Genomic DNA, 18,633 nt, shown 5'->3' with positions numbered 1-18,633 from the left:
TTTTTTTTTTTGTACTTTATAAAACTGCTGCATATAGGCTGAGCTTGATGCCTATGCTTTAGGAAATATGATTTTTTTCAATATAAAATCCTGTTTAGTAAAGGAATTTATTCCCCTTACACAGGAATGGAGGATACCACTTGTGAAAGGACCGAATTTTTGAGTAACTATTTGACTAATGTGGAAGATATCATTTTGCTGCCTGGCTCTCTGGGACGCATTCGCCCAAGGTCTAGCAATAATCTGAAATGTAAGTTGACATGATTACTACACTGAGGACTGGATTCTGTAACCTTTATTCAGGTAGAATCGTAGTTATATGCACAAGTAGTCCTGTATCAGCGATTTGGAGTTCTGTATGTTGAATGCTAAATGAGACTGTGGATGCTTTTTTGATCTGAGGGATTAAATAGGGTTTACTGAGGGATTAAGTGACAGTATTAAGATTGAATTCACTAGTTTCTCCATGACTAAAGAGTCAGATAATAGGATTAGTTATTTGGTCAAAAACCTGAATGGGATGTAGTGGAAGAGATTAAGGCAGTAGAAGAGAGAATGGTGAAGTTTGAATTTGAGCAAATAGGGTTTGGGACTGATATTCACATATTGTATATTGTGTCATCTCTAAGAAGTCATTTTGAGGGGAGAGGGGTAGGTTAGTTAGTCCTACGTGAGACTTTGAATATAATTTGCATTAAGATGAATCTTAAGATATTTTGCGATGATGACATTTAAATTACAGCAGAATGAAAGCAAATGAGTTAATCCTTTAATCTAGTTATTAATCTCGCCTATGAATAAATTTCAAGTATAGGCACAGGAACAGGTTACACAGGGGTAAGTTATGATGCAAATTTACAGATGTCCCATTGGCTGCAGAGAGCTCAGATTCAATTTTTTTGCAAGCCAGATCTGGCCAATGAGCCATAGGCTGTTGATTCCTGAAATATGGGATATGGGTAAACTTTTGCTTCAAATATTATTGTTCCCTGAACTTACGGACATATGAAGTTTCCAAGAACATAACAAGCTGGCCACATCCAGATGAGCACAGCTGTGCACTATGTGGCACTGCAAACATGTCTGTGGTGCCACATACCATACATTTAGATCTTCTCTGAACTGCAAGGAAGTGCTGCTCATCTGTGGATAGCCAGGAGTCAAAAAAACCCGCAGGGAAAAAAAGCAGAGCAGTGCATGAACAGGCAGCACACATCACTCAAAAACAGAGCCAAGCCACCTGGGACCACTCTGTGGCTTCTGGCCAGGCTCCACACAGCAGAATCGCTGCTGCTGCAGCCAGGACCCTAGGCCTCCAGGACCCTAGGTAAGGCTGCTGGGGCCAGCTCAGTGCTAGCCCTAGCCTTCTTTACCACCCCCGGGGTAACTTGCCACATGCCAAAGCATGCATGGCACGGGCTTTCCCCAGGGACAAGTAGCAATGGCATAAAGTGCGCCATTGCTACTTGTCCCTGGGGAGCCAAACCTCTGCACTCATCTGGATGCAGCCGTTAAGTTTTTAGTTACTTGATAGACTAAAAATGTTTTGCATTACACATGATGATAAAGAAAGTAAGTTACTAAACTAACATAAAGATTGAATCCCTGAAAGGTTCTCCCAGAACTTCTATCTTCTGAGAATGTTCATGCTTAGTTTTTCCATGCAGAATTTTAAAACAGACTTCTGTCATTGTCAACAGTAAGACTGTCATTGACTGCACTTGATTTTTCCAATTGTTTTCATTTGGAACATGATTAAGCACTACCATATGATAGATCTACAGATAATAATAAGTACTATATTATACTGATGTGCAAAGAGGAGTGAAAAATAGCACAAAAGTCTTGTTATTTTCCTGACACACAATATGTTTCTTTTCTTTTGAATGAAGACTACTGACATGTTCCAAAAAGAAGATTAGCTAGTCCATGCTAAGCTTTGGCCCAGTGCTTTTGTTTTTCCCCATTTGCAATCATTCTTCCTTTCTGTGGGTCAATCAGAGAGCAAACATCATCCCTGAATTGAAAACAGAGGATTAGACCATTAAAAGAAGTATCCGTTTTCTCACTACTCCAGTGTGCCATAACTTAACCCCATTTCTACTTTTCTGTACACAACAGTAGATATATGCATTAGGGCTGTGTGAAGCTTCGCTGGCTGTTTTGTTTCAACTCATTTTGAGCTCCAAACACCGAAATGGAAACAAAATGAAGGGCTTTGAAATAGCTGCAAAATGAAATGAGGGCAGTTAAAACGTTTCAAAAGTTTTGAAATGTTTCGAATTTCAAAGCAGCCAGGTGGTGGGAGGCAGGGGAGAGCCAGGGCTGCACTCTGAGTGGCTCCGCAGCCCCATGTGGCTCAGCCAGGAAGGGAGCACAGCCCTGCCTCCCCCCTACCTCCTGCTACTGGGCTGCACTATGTGGGGCTGGTGGAGCCAATTGGGGCACAGTGCTGGCTCTGCCCACCTCTTGCCATTGGGCTGCACTCTGATTGGCTCCACCAGCCCCATGGAGCTCAGCCTGGTGGCGGGAGGTGGGAAGAGCTGGCTCTGCTCTCCGCCTCCCACCACCAGGCTGAATTCCACAGGGCTGCAAGCTGCTGGGAGCTGAGCCCAGTGGAGGGAAGCGGGCCGCGCCCAGTGCCAGGAAGATTGGCGCTGCCGCTGGCCCCAGGCGGCAGAACCAGCCTCCTGTCATTCGACAGGCAGATCAGGGGCCCACCTGCATTCCTGGGAGGGCTGCATGGGCTTTGCTGGACTGCTCCCAGGGGTGCGGGTCCCCGATCTGCCTGCCAGATGACAGCAGGCTGCTCCTGCTCCCTGGCTCCTGCTTGTCAACACCTTGAGGTGCAGTTACCCAGGAACCTCTGCACCTATCTCTTTGAAACTTGGTGAACTTCATGCCCTCAGAGGGGGTTACCATTCCCCACAAGTTTCATCTGAATCGGGCAGGAAATGACAAAGTTATAGGCATTCCCCATTATAGCCTATGGGCAAAACGTTGAAACAGTTTCAATGAAACAAAACAGAACAGAGCTTTCGAAATTCAACAAAACTCGAAATGAAACACTGTTCCATCAAAACTGAAGTTGAAGTGGAACGGTACTGTTTTGCACAGTATGCATGGCTTTTAGCTCAGGACTCAATATGATTAATTTCAAAGCCAGTTAGCATAATTATTTAAGCAGCCAAAAGTTGTTGCTTGGCTTGAAAGAAAGAAGACCATGAATTTCATGTGTGTAGAAACTTACCCAGATGTGTGTGACACTAGCGCAGCCAAAAGAAGAATACATGTTGTTGTAAATAAGGATGCTTGTTGTTATACTTAGGCATTATTAAAAAAAAATTGAAAATTTTCTGTGCATATAAAATAATAAATCAGATAATCAGTCATAAGACTTTAAAGCTGTTAGATTAAATATTCTTATAAAGTAAAATAAATATTAAACTAAGGCCTCACAGGGAAAAACACTGATCAGTATTATTATAAATAAAAAGAGGGGAATTAAAAATCCTTACGGGCTTATTTTAGAGAATATGCATTTTTTTTTCATTGAGATAGTTTCTAAAAGAAACCATCTCTTGAAAAGCAGATTTCACTTTGTAAATTCTTCAAGAAACAGATGGCTATTTTATGTCACCTCTCTCTTTTTTTAACAGATGATCCTAAAGCAATTGTTGCAAACCTCACAGTAAGTATTATGGCATGTATCTCTGTCTCTGTTATATTGTTCCTTTGACATGTTAATGTACAGCTCCATTCAGCATTTCTTGCTCGCCCTTTAGTCAGGGAAAATTGTCACTGGCTTGAGTAAAGAGAGACAAATAAAATCCTTCATGAATGATGTTTAATGATGTTTGCCCTGAGTTCCTCTGTTTGCTGCTTTTTGGTTTTTTATAACCTTTTCTGGGTAGTACATAGCTACATAGCATAGTACTATGTAGTCTTGAGTCTCCTACTAGTCTTGAGTTCCTGAATTGAGCCTATTTATGCCTTCCTTCAAAAATGGAAAATGATCTTTTGAGGTAAATGATTTACGAATACTCTGAAAATGTAAAAAAAATAGTTGATATTTCTCTATTTTTAGCCTTGTTCTTGTGAAGAATTCCTACTTAAAATAAATACTGGCTTATCAAATTTAGTAACCAAATCATTTTTGGTATATAGTCAGTATTCCATTCTTCTCTGAATCATAGAAATTAAGGCTGGAAGAGACCTTAAAAGATCATTGAGTCCAACCACTCTGCTCTGGGCAGGAATACCCTTTCAAGGTTCTCCATGTCTTGTTTGAAGTGCTTTGCCCATAACTGGATGCTGCTTCAGCTGGGGTCTCACCAATGCTGAATAGAGAAGAAATGTCACTTCCTTAGATCTGCTCATGATGCGTCAGCTAATGCATCCCCGTAGCTGTTAGCTCTGTTGACTACGGCATTACACTGGTGGCTCATGTTCATCCTGTGATCAGCCATAACCCCAAGGTCCCTTTCAGCCATTGTACTGGCTAGGACACCTCTTCCTAACCTATATTCATGTTGCTGGTTATTTCTCCCTAGATGAAGCACTCAGCATTTAACCTTTTTGAACTGTATCCAGTTCCACTCTGCCTACCTTTCCAGCTTGTCCAGGCCCACTTGGATCCACATCCTAACCCTAGTGTGACTGGTTTTCCCTAAAACTTAATATCATCTGCAAACTTGGCCAGCGTGCTTTCCACATCCTCATCTGAACTATTGATACAGGTGTTGAACAGCATGGGGCCAAGAACCAAAACCTGAAGACAAACACTTGGTCCCTCCAAGACAATACAAACCTGTTCACCAGCACTTCCTGGGTTCAACCCTTTAACCAGTTCCCAACGTGGACTCTGCCAGCCTGCAATCTCCCAGTTTCCTTATAAGAGTGTCATGGGAGACCATATTGAAGGCCTTGTTAAAATCCAAGTATATGACATCAACTGCATCTCCCACATCTAAGTGGTTCATTACTTGATCATAGAAGAAGACAAGGCTGGTCAGACATAACCTGCCCACAATGAAACCATGTTGCCTATCCTTCACCATTATGCCTTCTGCCAGTCTCTCACAAATGGACTTCTTGATAATTTTTTTCCAAAATGTTACCTGGTATCGAGGTCAAAATGAGCAGCCTATAGTTTCCTGGATCCTTTCTCCTTCCCTTCTTAAAGATTGGCACCACACTGGCCCTTTTCCAGTCTTCTGGGACCTCTCCCGACCACCATAAGTCTTCAAATACCTTTGCCATTGGTCCCTCACTGATGCCAGCCAATTCCCTCAGCACACTCGGGTGCAGTCCATCCAGTCCTGCCAACTTAAAGACATTCAGATGCTCTAAGTGCTCCCTCGCCAGTTCGACACTGACCATTGTTTGGCAATCACCTCCCCCTTGCATCTGTCCAGTATCTGACCAGGCAGGCAACCCCCATTTGTGTACACAGACACTGACACAAAGTATTCATTAAAGAGAAATTAAGCTTTGAACAATTTGTAAATCCTTGGAGAAAATGTGGTATTTTGCATGTTGCTCTGGAGAATATTCTAATGAGAATAAAGGTGTCACAATCAAAGCCACAAGTCCTAGGAGAATATTACATAAATAAGAGTATTAGGCCAAGAATTCAAAATATTCTACAGACTGTTCTTTAAGGTATAATTGATAATATGCTTCAACCATACTGTCTGCTTGACTTCAGGAATTCAAGGCTAGCAGGCCCGTATGGCAGAACTTATATAACAATGTAATTTCTTATCATTGTGTTTCAGTGTAAAAAGCCGGACCAGCACTTTAAGCCTTATTTGAAACAGCACCTTCCCAAGCGTTTGCACTATGCTTACAACAGAAGAATTGAGGATGTGCATTTATTAGTGGAGAGAAGATGGCATGTTGCAAGGTAAACTGCTACATATGTTTCTTTCTGGAGTCTTAACGGTTGCTGTAATGCTATATTAAATAAAAAGAATAACTGGATCTTTGTCTATAAATCAGTGGTTCTTGGAAGATGAGACAAATTTTGTTTCTTTACATTATTTCTATAGGCTTCAAGAAATGGTAGTTTTCATTAGCTGCATTGCTTATAAGCAAACCCACTGTGTGATGACATTACCTTTGAAACTTGTGCTATGAATTTGTCCATCAGTCTACTAAAGCAGTGAATGAGAAATCCCAAAAGATTTTTTGTGCAACTCCAGTAGGCTAGTTCACTATTTGTCTTGTTCAGCATCTGAGGATGGGTTTCCCATCAACTCCAAATAATTAAATGTGGGTTTTAGGCCTTTCATTTTAAGAATTTCTACTGCCACAGGTTGGAAAGGAGACACAGAAGGAATATTTTATACAAGATTAGTTTTTTATATGCCAGGTCAAAATTCCTTTTAGCAGAATTATTTGTTGCTCAGTTGTTTTTCTAAAAACTGTATACCTCTATCTTCTCCTGGTTAAAGTTATGTTGTAGCAGTGATGGTTCAGGTAATATGCCAAAAATAAGATTTCTTTGCCCGTTAGTCCACTAAAATATATTACCAAGCAAATTTTACTTCTCACTGATTAGAGAAACATGACTGTAAATAGTTTCAATAGGCAGGAGTCACCAGTGGGAGAGAGCTTCTTTCTGGGACTGTAAAGCGATTTACAATAGATGGTGCTAGTTATCTCATGCTCATTCGCATTAATTTCTTTCCAAGTACATCCAAGACATCTGAAGTCTACATTCTTTTCCTGTTTAAGGGCAAAGATTATTGTAACAAATCATCACAGTTGCCAAAGGAGGGTTCTGTTAAAAATGGATGTAAAAAATACAGCTCAGTATAAATGTTGAACAAAAGTTAGCTTTAAGATTTGGTAGCTAGTACTCGGGGTGTAGAGGGAAAACCCCCTGCTTGTCAGACAAAGAATCTCATTCTTGACAGAATTTATTCCCTGTATACCACAGACAAAAATAGCATCACTCTTTTGTAATGCCTCTCATCTTGCTTGGATAACTAATTACTTAGTTTCCTTGAGGTTGCACCTGGTGATGGTGATTCTTGTCTCACTTGGTGGTGGTGTAGTGAGGTACATTAAAAAGATGTCCTTTTTAATGTTTCAGTGTTAAGAATGGTTGTAACTTGTCCAGTACTCTTGGACTCTTGAGGACAATGTTGCTGTATATGCGAGAGAAGATTTGGCCACCCTTATGTTTCAGGCTGTAATTTTTTCAAATGGTACCCCCAGGATTAGGTGATCATTTTCCATTGAAATTTAAAGGGATATGGGCACCTCACTTCTTTAAACACCTTTTGAAAATCCTAGCCCAGATGTTCCCCATTGAAGATGATGCCGTCTGAACAGTAACGGTTCTTACAACTGTCCTTACATTAATGTGAAATTTATTAATGATGTTTCAATGTAGAAAATCCATGGATGTTTATAAGAAACAATCAGGAAAATGCTTCTTCCATGGAGACCATGGCTATGACAACAAAATAAACAGCATGCAGGTATGAACAAGAAATTATCCTTTTGGGAGATGGGGGGGAGTAGAGGGGGGCAGTTGCTGAAGGAAAAAATATTTAAGAATTGCTGCAAAACATCTACTGTTTAATCACTTTGTGTGTTTCCTCTATTTTAAAGACTGTCTTCATAGGCTATGGTCCTACCTTTAAATACAAGACAAAAGTGCCTCCATTTGAAAATATTGAACTTTACAACATTATGTGTGGTAAGTGACTTCCTTTCCAAAATAAAGAAGCTATTTTTGGCTGACAGGGCTGTTCATGTAGGCCCTGCGTATTCTTCCTTTCTGGGCCACTACTTTCTCCCCCTGCACTACACTGTCGTTTGCCCTTTGGCCAAAAGAGCAGAATACACAGCTGTTCTCAGAGGCCTGTGTTTGTTCAGCCCCTACAACTGGCCAATAAAAGGCATTAACATTGTGCTGCTGCTCGCAGCTCAGCAAAAATCAAATACACAGTGCTGCAGCTTGGTATGACAGTTCTTCATTAGCCTGGAGGCACAAAGTTTTGAGTCCAGAGAGACAGCCTTGGCACCTGCGTCTTTCACATGGCAGCTCAGAGCAGTAGCATAACTGGCAGGGGGCAAATGGGACATCCATCCCAGGCACTGACTTATAGGGGGTGCCAGAATGATCCCACCAGAAGCCTTTGCTGTGGTAGGTGCAGCCCAGCCATAGAAGCTAGGCAACCCTGCATCCAGTAGCATATGGAGGCTTGGGGGAAGCAAGCAAGGTGCCAGGGACAGCTCCTAGAGAGCTTGCACTGTGGGGCTGCTGCACCTGCTGTGTGGCTGCCTGGTTTGCTCCTCAGTTCTTCCCTCCCATAGGCTGCTGAGCTTCCCATGGCAAAAATCCCATGGGGGCACTATTTTGCTCAGTCTCCCCTCATACACTACTGGGTGCAGTGCTGCCTAGCTTCTGGAGCTGGACTGCATCTGCTGTAGCAAAGACTTCCAGGAAGGGCATTCTGGTCCCTCCTGCTGCAGCTGTTGCTGAGCTTACCTCTTAGCTGCAGTAGCACCTGCCACCAGAGGAAGGAGAGAGCTAGGGCAGGGAAGGCCACCCCTGCTCTGCAGTGGTCGGCATTCTGCCTCTGGCTCAGAGTTGCCACACAGTCAGTGTTGTGCATCTGGTTGATGTGTTTCTTAATATCAACATATCTTTTCTAAAGTCTTACTACAGCAGTAAAGTGGAGACGTTGGATATGGCAGTGCGGGAACATATGCTTTTATGATCCTGTCTCTTTAATGCGCAGACAGAACTGTTACCCTGTCAGTAACCTGATGGGTACAAGTCACTGAACAACTCATTGTCTCAGTTTGCTCTTCTCCAAATTGGAGCAGTATTGCACTTGCCTATCTGATAGGAATGTTTAAAGGCTTTTTTTGTTTGTACAGCACTAGGAAATTATGAGATGAAAGGTGCCATAAACATGCAAAGTGAGGATATTCAGCTGATGGATGTCAGCAAACCCTGCAGTCTGACTTTATGGTTTTAATGCTGATAACACTGTCACTAACAGAGTTTTAACCAAATGCACTTTAGGTTTGCTGTCTAATGTACTGATCCTGACTCTAGGTATATGAATACACCTTGTTCCCGGCATGCCCTGGGTGTTCTCTGCCTACCTGCTCCCCCTTGCACGTGCCAAGCATGGAAATGAAGCCCTGAAGTCACTCTGGGCAACTTGTAAGGAGGCCAGAAAGATCACAAGAGTGAATGTGGGCAGCCTCCCTCAGCGTGCCTTAACTACTGCATTAGCAGGCTTGGCCTGCATGAACAGAAGCAGGTGGATAGGAGATTTTTGGAAGCATCCACCCCTGGAGATACTGGAGATGCTAGGAATTACTGTACTCAAACAGTAGCCTCTCCTCATAGCAGTACTAACTAACCTTGTTCCAGTCACGGAGGCTACCAACATTATGTATGATGAAGATTTTATGATGTGAACTGAAGTTGAATATTTTAATAGATGAGAAATACCCATTCACACTTTATGCATGTTTACAAATAGCATTAGTGTCTGGCTCTAGCAGTCTGGGAAAGAGAGATTGCATACCAATAAATATGATGTATACAATGATACCTTAACAAACTTTCACCTGTGATTTTTGTCTCATCAGATCTACTTGGATTGAAGCCTGCCCCTAATAACGGAACCCATGGAAGTTTAAATCACCTGCTGAGGACCAATGCATATAAGCCAGTTATGCCAGATGAAGTTGCTAGGCCACTCTATCCTATAGCTTCATCTTCTCCATCTGATTTTGATATGGGATGTACATGTGATGACAAGGTACTCTCATTGGATCTATTGATACTTATGTTCTTGAGTATAATTGTCTAATGCAGCAGGCTGGCAAAATATGGCCCTCACATTTAAGGGAAGAGCCCCATCTTTTAACATCTCTCTCACCCTTTGTATTGTTCAGAGTCTGTTGTAGCCCATAGAATAGTTAGTATTTTGCTTCATGCATAGTGAAAGTGAGATGCCAGAATGCTAATGTTTTTCATCTTCTTTTTTAATTTGTCTGAAGAACAAGCTGGATGAACTCAATAGGCGCTTTCATGTCAAAGGAACAGAAGGTAAGGACATGGTGACTCACTCAATAAAAGAAACATTCATGTTTTTGTTTTCAATTATGGTTTTCTTTATTTCTCTTGGAGCTTCTCTGGGAAAAAGGTCATATTTTGGGATCTAACTCGTATTTTATTTTGGTTATTACATGAATAGTCAACATTTTTTCAAACAACACCATCAAAATCACACATGGCTTTATGTAACTTGGTGCACAGGGCTACGTCTTAACTCTTGACAGTGCAAGGAAGTGTAGGTTGTCTGGCCTGTGCCTCTGGCAAGGTTTCCTTCCAAATAGGACAGTGTGACTGCTGTCTGATTTCCTTTAACTTTCCTCTAGGACAAAGCAGTTTAACCTCTGGGGGACTCCCTGTGAGCCCCAAGCAAGGGGGGCTGTTAGAAATGCATTAAAACACATTGGTCATACCCTTTGCTTTTGCCAGGATTGTTCAGTCCTTAGACTTCTGAGCCTTTGCGGAAAGGCTGTTTTGTCTAATCTAGGCAATTGCAACTCCACTTCAGTTGATTTTATGTTGGAGGGGGGTCCAGTGCCAGGCTGTTACCATAAACTCTAACTTTACGCAACGTTTACTTATCAGGTCTCATAGGTTTGTTCACATGCTTAACTTAGCATGTGGTTAAATGCTTTACTTGGTCAGAGTCACATGGACTGCTTTTATCATGCTTATTCACATTGCCTAGTGCCTTTTGTTTCAAATTATCTCCATAATTTTCTGTTAAAGAATTTTACTTGATGAGAAAGATGGACTTCACTATGAAAGGGGGTAAAAGATTCTGGCCTCAAATAACTTGTGGGAATGTATAATTTAAATTCATCATATATTTGCTGATCTTTGTACCTAACTAAAACCCACACAACAACACAACACTCAGACCTGTAGTCCATCTAGCCCAGTGTCCTGTTTCTGACAGTGGTCAGGACCAGTTGCTTCAGAAGAAGATGCAAGAAAGTCTACATTAGGCAGATGCAGGGTAAGATGCTCCTCATGAAAGTTACTCCTAATTTCAAATGGGCATTGGCTGAAGCGCTAGAGCATGTTGCTTTCCATACTTTCCAAAACTTTTTTTTAGCATTGACCATTACAACTCTGGATATACATATTTTTAAAAATGTCCTGTCCCTCTTTGGGATCTTGCTTAAGTTAACCAAGGTAAATAATTAAGTTCCAGTTATAAACTGGACTATAAACATTTCTGAAAAGCAATATGTATTACAAGTCATTCTATTCTGGACATGTCCAGGCTTGTAACACTCCTGCATATTTATGTATCTGCCTGCTCTTAGCTGAAAATCCCTTCTTCCCTATTTCCTCCCTCCATGAGCCGCGCGCCTTCAGATTGCTCAACTTTACATTTTACTGGGTAAAGTGATGGTTACCAAGCAGCAGAAGTGCAGATCCCTTCAACTGCTACCCTTAAATGTAATCAACATGCACCACCTTTTTTGTCCCTGGATTTGGCTCTTCTGTCTTTACATGTCAAATAGTTAGAAGTGTTCTGTCGTCACAGCACGGATGCACTCAGACATACGTGAAACATCCCCTGAGCATCTGAGTGAAGCTCCATTTTCGGAATGATCTCAGCATTGTCTCCGTTCTGTGGTTATGGTTCCCAAAGCAAAGCTGTCACTCACAGCTTCTCACACGTGCTTGTCAGACCAATACAACGTGGATCGCTTTGACACACTAGCCAAGGATTTGGTATATCCTCTCCCCTTTTTAGTTTTAAGGATGCTTCTTTCCCTCAGCTAGAAATCTTATTTGGAGTTACTAGACTGTTTTTCAGTAAATGGCTATTTTTACCTTCCATGTGTATTATTTTTTGTTCACTACATTTAAAGGAAGTGCTCCTTTTCTAACTCTCACCTCCCAGAAGGTATTAGAAAGGGAGCCTCAAAAACTCAAATGTGCTTACATATGCAGAGGCTCCCAAAAGTCCAAAAAAAGCAGTTTGGTGCATGCTTCCTATTGAAGATCTAGTGAGAGCTGAGCACCTATACCCCATTTGTATTTCTGGAAAAAATCCCCTTATATGCCTAACTGTGAGATTTTGACCTGAGACTTAGGTCTGATTTCCCTTTGGAACAGAAAGTGACTGTCAGCCTTGCTTAAATGGGTAACTGGAGAGTCTTTGTGTGTACCAAACTCTTTGCGGAAGCAAAGATGCTGTGTGGGCTCTGCATCGTTTCCTCCCACATCCCACCCTAAAAGGTCTCATGGCAAAAAAATGCTGGCAAGGCCTGCAAGGATAATGGGGGGTTTCCAAATGGGTCTGAGGCTACTCTCATTTGTGAGGCTTAGGAAACAGGACGCTGGCTTCAGGTTGCCTTTTGCATGTGCCATTGACTTTGTGGAGATTTCTCAAGCCACTGGCAGAGCCTCCAAAATGTCAGGCAGCTTAATTATCTAGACAGGCAGGGTTCCTTTTTTGGTCATGATGCAGATGTGAAAAGTGCCTTGGAAACCAGTTGCACAAGCTTGGTTTCTGGGGGGATAAGAAATGGATTTTGCCCAGCTTGGCTTTAAAGAAGAGAGCTGTGGAGACCATCACTGTTTTAGTTAATTTAGAGCCAGATATCAAGAAAAAATTCTGTCAGGGTTAAATGTGAGGTAGGATGAAGAGAATAGTTTGCTAAACACAGGTTAGCAAAGAAGAACAGACAGGTACTTGAATTTTCATTTTTAGATACATAGGCTGACATGAGACTGTCCAAATGGCCAGGGGCCACAACCTGGGCAGGCTTCACTAGCGTGAGCCAGAGAGTCTGTCCCCCCCCCCCCCCAGCCACCACTATGTGGAAACCACCCCATCGCACTGCATATGTGCTTGCTCCCCTGGTACACCATATATACAGGAGTCCCCTCCCCGCCAGCTCCCCAGCTGTGGTCTCCCCCAACAGCAGGGGCTGCACCATGCCACCTCACCCCTGGGGTGGGTGCAGGAAGTAAAAGTTGGAGTGGTTTTTAACTGAGATCCCAGATAGTGCTGCATGTGCAGTGATGGGGGAGTGGCAGTCAGGTGGAAGTCTGGTGGCTGCCTATTAAGGTTTTTCAGCCCAAGAGTTGCCAGTTGGATAGCCTTGAGCTAACAACTAAAGGGCCGCGTCTCTCCTAACCCTGCCATGCAGACTGGGAAGGTTTCTGTGGTGCTGGTCAGAAAAAGTCTATTCTTTCTCCTTGTTCTGGCACATACTTGGGGTCTGTGATGTTTTCTTCCACCATCTCTCACATACAGACTCCTCCAAGGAGAATGTCCCTGGGATCTTAGGCTTAAGCTGTGTTTTTCATCCACCATGATCTTTGGGGAACTTACCATTTTTTATCTTTTGCTGTTCCCTTGGATCTTCTAGTTTCTGACCTGACATCAGTAGGAAGTATTGCCTTCCCTTATCAGTGTTATATACAGAAATGACTGTTGGGTATTGATAGGTAGGGTTCCTTTCTAGATTCAGAAAGGGAAGAATTGATGAAACTTCATTTTTGTCCATTTAACAGGTTGCAAATCAGTGTACATGATTAGAAAAACATATTGAGTAGGTGTATCTCCTTTCTACCTTAAGTTTTACAAAAATGTAGTTCATGTAGTAAAACTGTTTGGCTAATGAGGATTAATGCATGTGTTTTAGGATGATTTCCAAACTATAAAGGCAAGTATAGCCACTATCTCCACCATGTGCTGGAAGAGAAGGGGACGTAGCTCTCTAGGGAGTAGATTCTCCTTCTTGAGCTTCACAGGGATTACCTACATCAGGATGGAGCTCCAGGGCCAGTGGTTCTACTAATAAGCCACCTATACACCCGAGCTGTACAGAGAGTGGGCAATATGGGCAAAAGGCCATGTTCAATCTCAGCAAACTCGCAACTTTTTTTCCTCCTCTCTTCTTCCACTAAAACATGGGATATCCTCAGCTGCCAATTCAGTTAGGCTGAGTGCTGCAGAGGCCATTTGCTTTGAAATGAGCATGTGTTAGAAAACCACCTGGGTTTTTCTCCCATAAATTACCTGCAATTTAAATGTAATTTGCTCTAATTTCTAGAGAGGCATCTCCTGTATGGACGCCCAGCAGTGCTTTATCGTACAAAGTATAATATCTTACATCACCATGACTTTGAAAGTGGCTACAGTGAAACATTCCTGATGCCTCTTTGGACTTCATACACTATTTCAAAGCAGGTCAGTTTTCCCTTCACTTCTGAAAATGACATTTAGGATCCCGGGTGGAATTTCTTTGTTATTGCCATGAGTAATGCTGAGTTTCATTAGAAAAAGCCGCTCCCATCTTCCAGAAAATATGGGATTTTAAAGCTCAAAGATTCTATGATGTTTTTTCTTTTCTTTTCTTTTTTAAAAATTTTTCGCACCTCTTCTTAATGGGTAGGGATTTGTTTTCCCTTAATGAAATGTCTGGCATAATCAGTGACCGCAGGTTGTTTCCAGAGGTGATTTCTGTTACTGTTAGTAAAAGAGAGCTCTCTGACAGTTTCAAGGGCAGGCCCAAGTTGTAGAGAGTTATGAGATGTAGAGATGTGGTGGGTATATTTTATTCAACAAAGCATCTTCCAACACACCTGTTGAGTATTTGGAATCACTGTGCTTTAAATAAAATGATCTTCCCTCATGTCAGGACTAAGCAAGTCATAGTCTTGTTAGTAACTTCTTTTTGTGAGGTAACATTAATGAATGCTTCTGTGTGTGTTTTCAATGTAGGCGGAGGTTTCTGGTATCCCTGAACATTTAACCAACTGTGTGAGGCCTGATCTGCGCATTTCACCAGGAATCAGTCAGAGCTGTGCAGCCTACAGAGCAGATAAACAATTGTCATATGGATTCCTTTTCCCTCCCCGTAAGTTTAGCATGGATACCTGTTTAATGCATAGTTTGTTGCATCCTGTACAGTTACTTTTTTATGCTAAGAGAGTTTTTTTCAGCTTTCTTTTTATATGTTAAAGAAAACTTTAGCTAAGAAAAACCAGGCACACTTGTGTAGGAGTTGAGGTTTTTAATGCCACTTTGAAAAGCTTGTTTGCCAGCAAAAGTAAGTTTGTTTTGGCTTGTGGTAAGACTGGAGAATCCCTAAAAAAGTACCAGCTAAATGCAACTCAAAGTTTAACTGTACATGATTTAACTACTGCATGTATCTCTGCATCTCAAATATGTTCAGTAATTTAGCAATTCAGACAATCATATCTATTTTATTGTAAAGACTGTTCAAGAGGCAACTCAGCCAGTTTAGAATTCCCAACATGGGAAGAAGATACTAGGCTGTGCAAAGCTGCAGGTGCTGATTTGATTCAGGGGAGATCAGCCTGATTTGGCAGCTGAATCTCTGAATCAAATCAGGAAACCAATAAAAAGATCCAAATCAATTAGAAGCTCTCTGAATCGATTCAGAAAAGATTCGGAGAGCTTCAGAGATTTGGGCAGTCCCCACTTGCTGCCACAGGGAGCTGGACCACTAAGTAGCAGGTGGGAGTGGGGGAAGGGACCATAGGTGGACCCCCACCAGGCCCCATCTCCTGCCTGCTTTCTCAGCCTCCTCCACCCCACCTCCTCCCCCCAACCCATGGCTAACCCATCTGGCCCCAGCTCCTGGTTTTTAAAAGAAAAAAAAAGCCCCGCACTCACCAGATGCTGAAGCGGTCTCAGAGCTTCTGGAGGCTCAAGGCAGAGCTCCCCACACAGTGGTGGGGGGAAGCAGGGATCACCCCACCTGGCAGGAGCTGGCGGGGCTTTTCTTTTTTTTAAAGAGCTGGGATGCTGGGACCAGGTGGGGCAGCCATGGGGGAGGCTGGGAGAGCAGGTGGGGGATGGGGGCTCATGGCAGAGCCCCCCATGCAGCATGGGGCAGAGTGAGACAGCGGGGATTGCCCCCCTGACTGCCAGCAGCCAGTGAGTGCAGGGCTTTTTTTTAAAAAGAGCCAGGATGCTGGGGCCAGGTGGGGCAGCCATTGACAGGGCTGGGAGAATGGGCGAGGGATGGAGGCTTGTTTGATTTGGAGATTTGACTGAATCATTTTGGCACAGTGATTCAAATCACTGAATTGATTCAGCACAGTGATTCAATTCGCTGAATCAATTTGGCACAGTGATTCAAATCACCAAATTAAGTCACCGTCCCCTGAATTGGCCGAATCCGAAGCGAATACTTGCTGCTTCACACAGGCCTAGAAGATACTTCTAGTAGAGGGCTCTTTCATCTGGTTCAGAAAAACTTGGAAGGATTCCAGTGGCTGGAAGTTGAAGGTAGGCCAATTCAGTTAGAAAATAAGACTCAAACTTTTAACTAGCCATTGAAACATCACTTGGAATCATTAATATAAGTATGGGTTTCCTTCTTAGAAGTGTAGTTGAAGCAGAAGTAATCAAGCTAGATGCAGAGATTATATGCTAGATTTCTGTGGCCAGGTTATTTATAAAATTAGATTATTGCAGTGGTCCAAACAGTTATAAAGAGACAATTTCACTCTCGTGAGGTACTTTGCTTTCTTTTCTTTTGTTCTCTTGCCAAAGAAAAAGTGTGTGTGTTAGAACTTGTTGGAAGTTGGGAGATTATTTAGAAATTGAGATGCTGACCTTCCTTGGATTTGCAAACCTACTGTATTTAAATATGTGAAGTTGCAGCACAGCTATCACACCTGTTAGAATGTGCACAAATAGCTAAAACCCTGAATGCTTCATTAGATATTGAAAGACTTAAAGACAAAAGCCCTATTATTCCAGTCCAGTTGCCATGGTTAAAGATATATGAAACTGTGTTTATTATATGATGCCAAAATGTGGGTTTCCATTTAAAATGCAATCTTCCTTTTGATTGCTGTCTGCCACACTCTTATTAAATTCAGCATATGTTTCCTTAAACCTCAGAGGCTTACCTTTAAAAGCTGTCTTGTTTATATTCTTTGTTTTATAATTTTCAGAATTAAGTTCCTCTGCAGAAGCTAAATATGATGCCTTTCTAATAACAAACATCATCCCAATGTATCCTGCCTTCAAAAGTAAGTACTACACCTGTAGTGGTACAGTTGGTTACACACATCCTTCACTAATGGATATCTTCTACAAATATGGCTCATACACTGTGAAGTGAACAAAGTTAGCCATTTTTAGTGGATAATTTTCAGTTCACCTCAGCCAGCGGGTAATGCCTGTGGATCTGTGTAGATTTAAAGGTGGACTAAACAGGTTTATCACCGATTAATCTAACCAAAAGGAAAAGAAACAATCTGAGTAAAAATAAGATGTGACCTAAATTAAATTAAAATCCACGAGGCTTGAAAAATGTTCCATGACTTTCCTTTGTTTGTGCACCCCTTTGCTTTCTAGCTTTGGCAGGAGATACAAAAACCATCAGACTATTCTGGTGGCATTTCTGGCTTGGCTGGAATTGGGATGCCTTGGAAAAGTCTCAACAGCTGGCTCTTATAAGATTTCCAACTTAAATTCTAGACCAGAGAGGTTTGGATGAGCTTCAAAAGTCTTGGAGGATTTTTCAAACCAAACAAGGGGCATTAGCAAGCCTGTGTGTAGAAACAAGTGGTAAAGTCTATAGACTTTTTAGCAAAGGTAGCAAAAGGACAATTATTTGATCCCCCCATAGTGCAAAATCATTACTGATAACACATCCTAAAATCATGATTTATCAAAGTGGAATTTCCAGGAACATCAACACAGGAAAAAGCAATCATATTGTGGTAGCATCCCTCTTTATTGGAAGTTGAAGGATCCCCTAGCATTAAGTGGGTGGGTCAAGGTTGTGGTACGAGTGAAACAGAGACACTTGCAGCCATCCTATGTGTGCTGTAATCTGCTCCTCCTCCAGGGCTGTCCCATTTTTATAACTATCCCCCTCATATAGCCCTCTGCTGGGTCTAGAGGATCAGGGGTCCAAGATCACTCCACAAGAATCAATAATATTAATGATGATTCCTGTAGTACTAAAACTGGGATACCCTACAGAGAGATTACAACAAGTCCCTGTCTAGAAGGCTTCAAAGCCTACATTGAGGGAAATGGGAGGATATATGAATGGGCAGGACAAAGGCCAAACAGTCACATGACAGAGAGGCTGTGGTTATATGTTATCTGTTCATTCCTTTCTTTCCCTTTTTTAATATAGTTTCATAGTTTCTAGGGTCGGACGGGACCTGAGCAGATCATCTAGTCCGACCCCCTGCCATGGCAGGAAAGAGCACTGGGGTCAAATGACCCCAGCAAGGTGTTCATCTAACCTCCTCTTAAAAACCCCCAGGGTAGGAGCCAGCACCACTTCTCTTGGTAGTTGGTTCTAGACCCTAGCCGCCCTGACCGTGAAATAGCGCCTCCTGATGTCTAGCCTAAACCTACCCTCTGCCAGCTTGTGACTGTTATTCCTGGTCACTCCTGGTAGTGCTCGGGGGAACAGGGACTCCCCCAGTGCCTGCTGATCCCCCCTGACTAGTTTATAACAGGCCACAAGATTCCCCCTCAGCCTTCTCTTTTGGAGGCTGAACAGGTTCAGGTCCCATAGCCTCTCCTCATAGGGCCTGCC

At 42.3% G+C, this 18,633-nt stretch overlaps 1 protein-coding gene across 3 annotated transcripts in view; it reads left to right on the top strand.

Annotated features, from left to right (window-relative positions):
- ENPP2 (ectonucleotide pyrophosphatase/phosphodiesterase 2) overlaps positions 1 to 18,633 on the top strand; it is a 141,988-nt gene that overhangs the window by 112,661 nt on the left and 10,694 nt on the right. For all 3 annotated transcript variants that reach the window (XM_019528101.1, XM_019528100.1, XM_019528102.1), the window contains 10 exons: positions 125 to 250; positions 3,660 to 3,691; positions 5,781 to 5,908; positions 7,406 to 7,493; positions 7,627 to 7,714; positions 9,631 to 9,803; positions 10,045 to 10,093; positions 14,143 to 14,279; positions 14,814 to 14,949; positions 17,024 to 17,101. In XM_019528101.1, coding sequence (XP_019383646.1) covers positions 125 to 250; positions 3,660 to 3,691; positions 5,781 to 5,908; positions 7,406 to 7,493; positions 7,627 to 7,714; positions 9,631 to 9,803; positions 10,045 to 10,093; positions 14,143 to 14,279; positions 14,814 to 14,949; positions 17,024 to 17,101 — 1,035 coding nt within the window. The remainder of the gene's footprint in view (positions 1 to 124; positions 251 to 3,659; positions 3,692 to 5,780; positions 5,909 to 7,405; positions 7,494 to 7,626; positions 7,715 to 9,630; positions 9,804 to 10,044; positions 10,094 to 14,142; positions 14,280 to 14,813; positions 14,950 to 17,023; positions 17,102 to 18,633) is intronic.

This window comes from Gavialis gangeticus, unplaced genomic scaffold, assembly GCF_001723915.1.
Source record: "Gavialis gangeticus isolate Ggan-Ray unplaced genomic scaffold, GavGan_comp1, whole genome shotgun sequence".
In the NCBI taxonomy this organism is placed as follows: domain Eukaryota; kingdom Metazoa; phylum Chordata; order Crocodylia; family Gavialidae; genus Gavialis; species Gavialis gangeticus.
The sequence above is the reverse complement of the archived record's forward strand: the minus strand, read 5'-3'. Positions and strand labels throughout refer to the sequence as shown.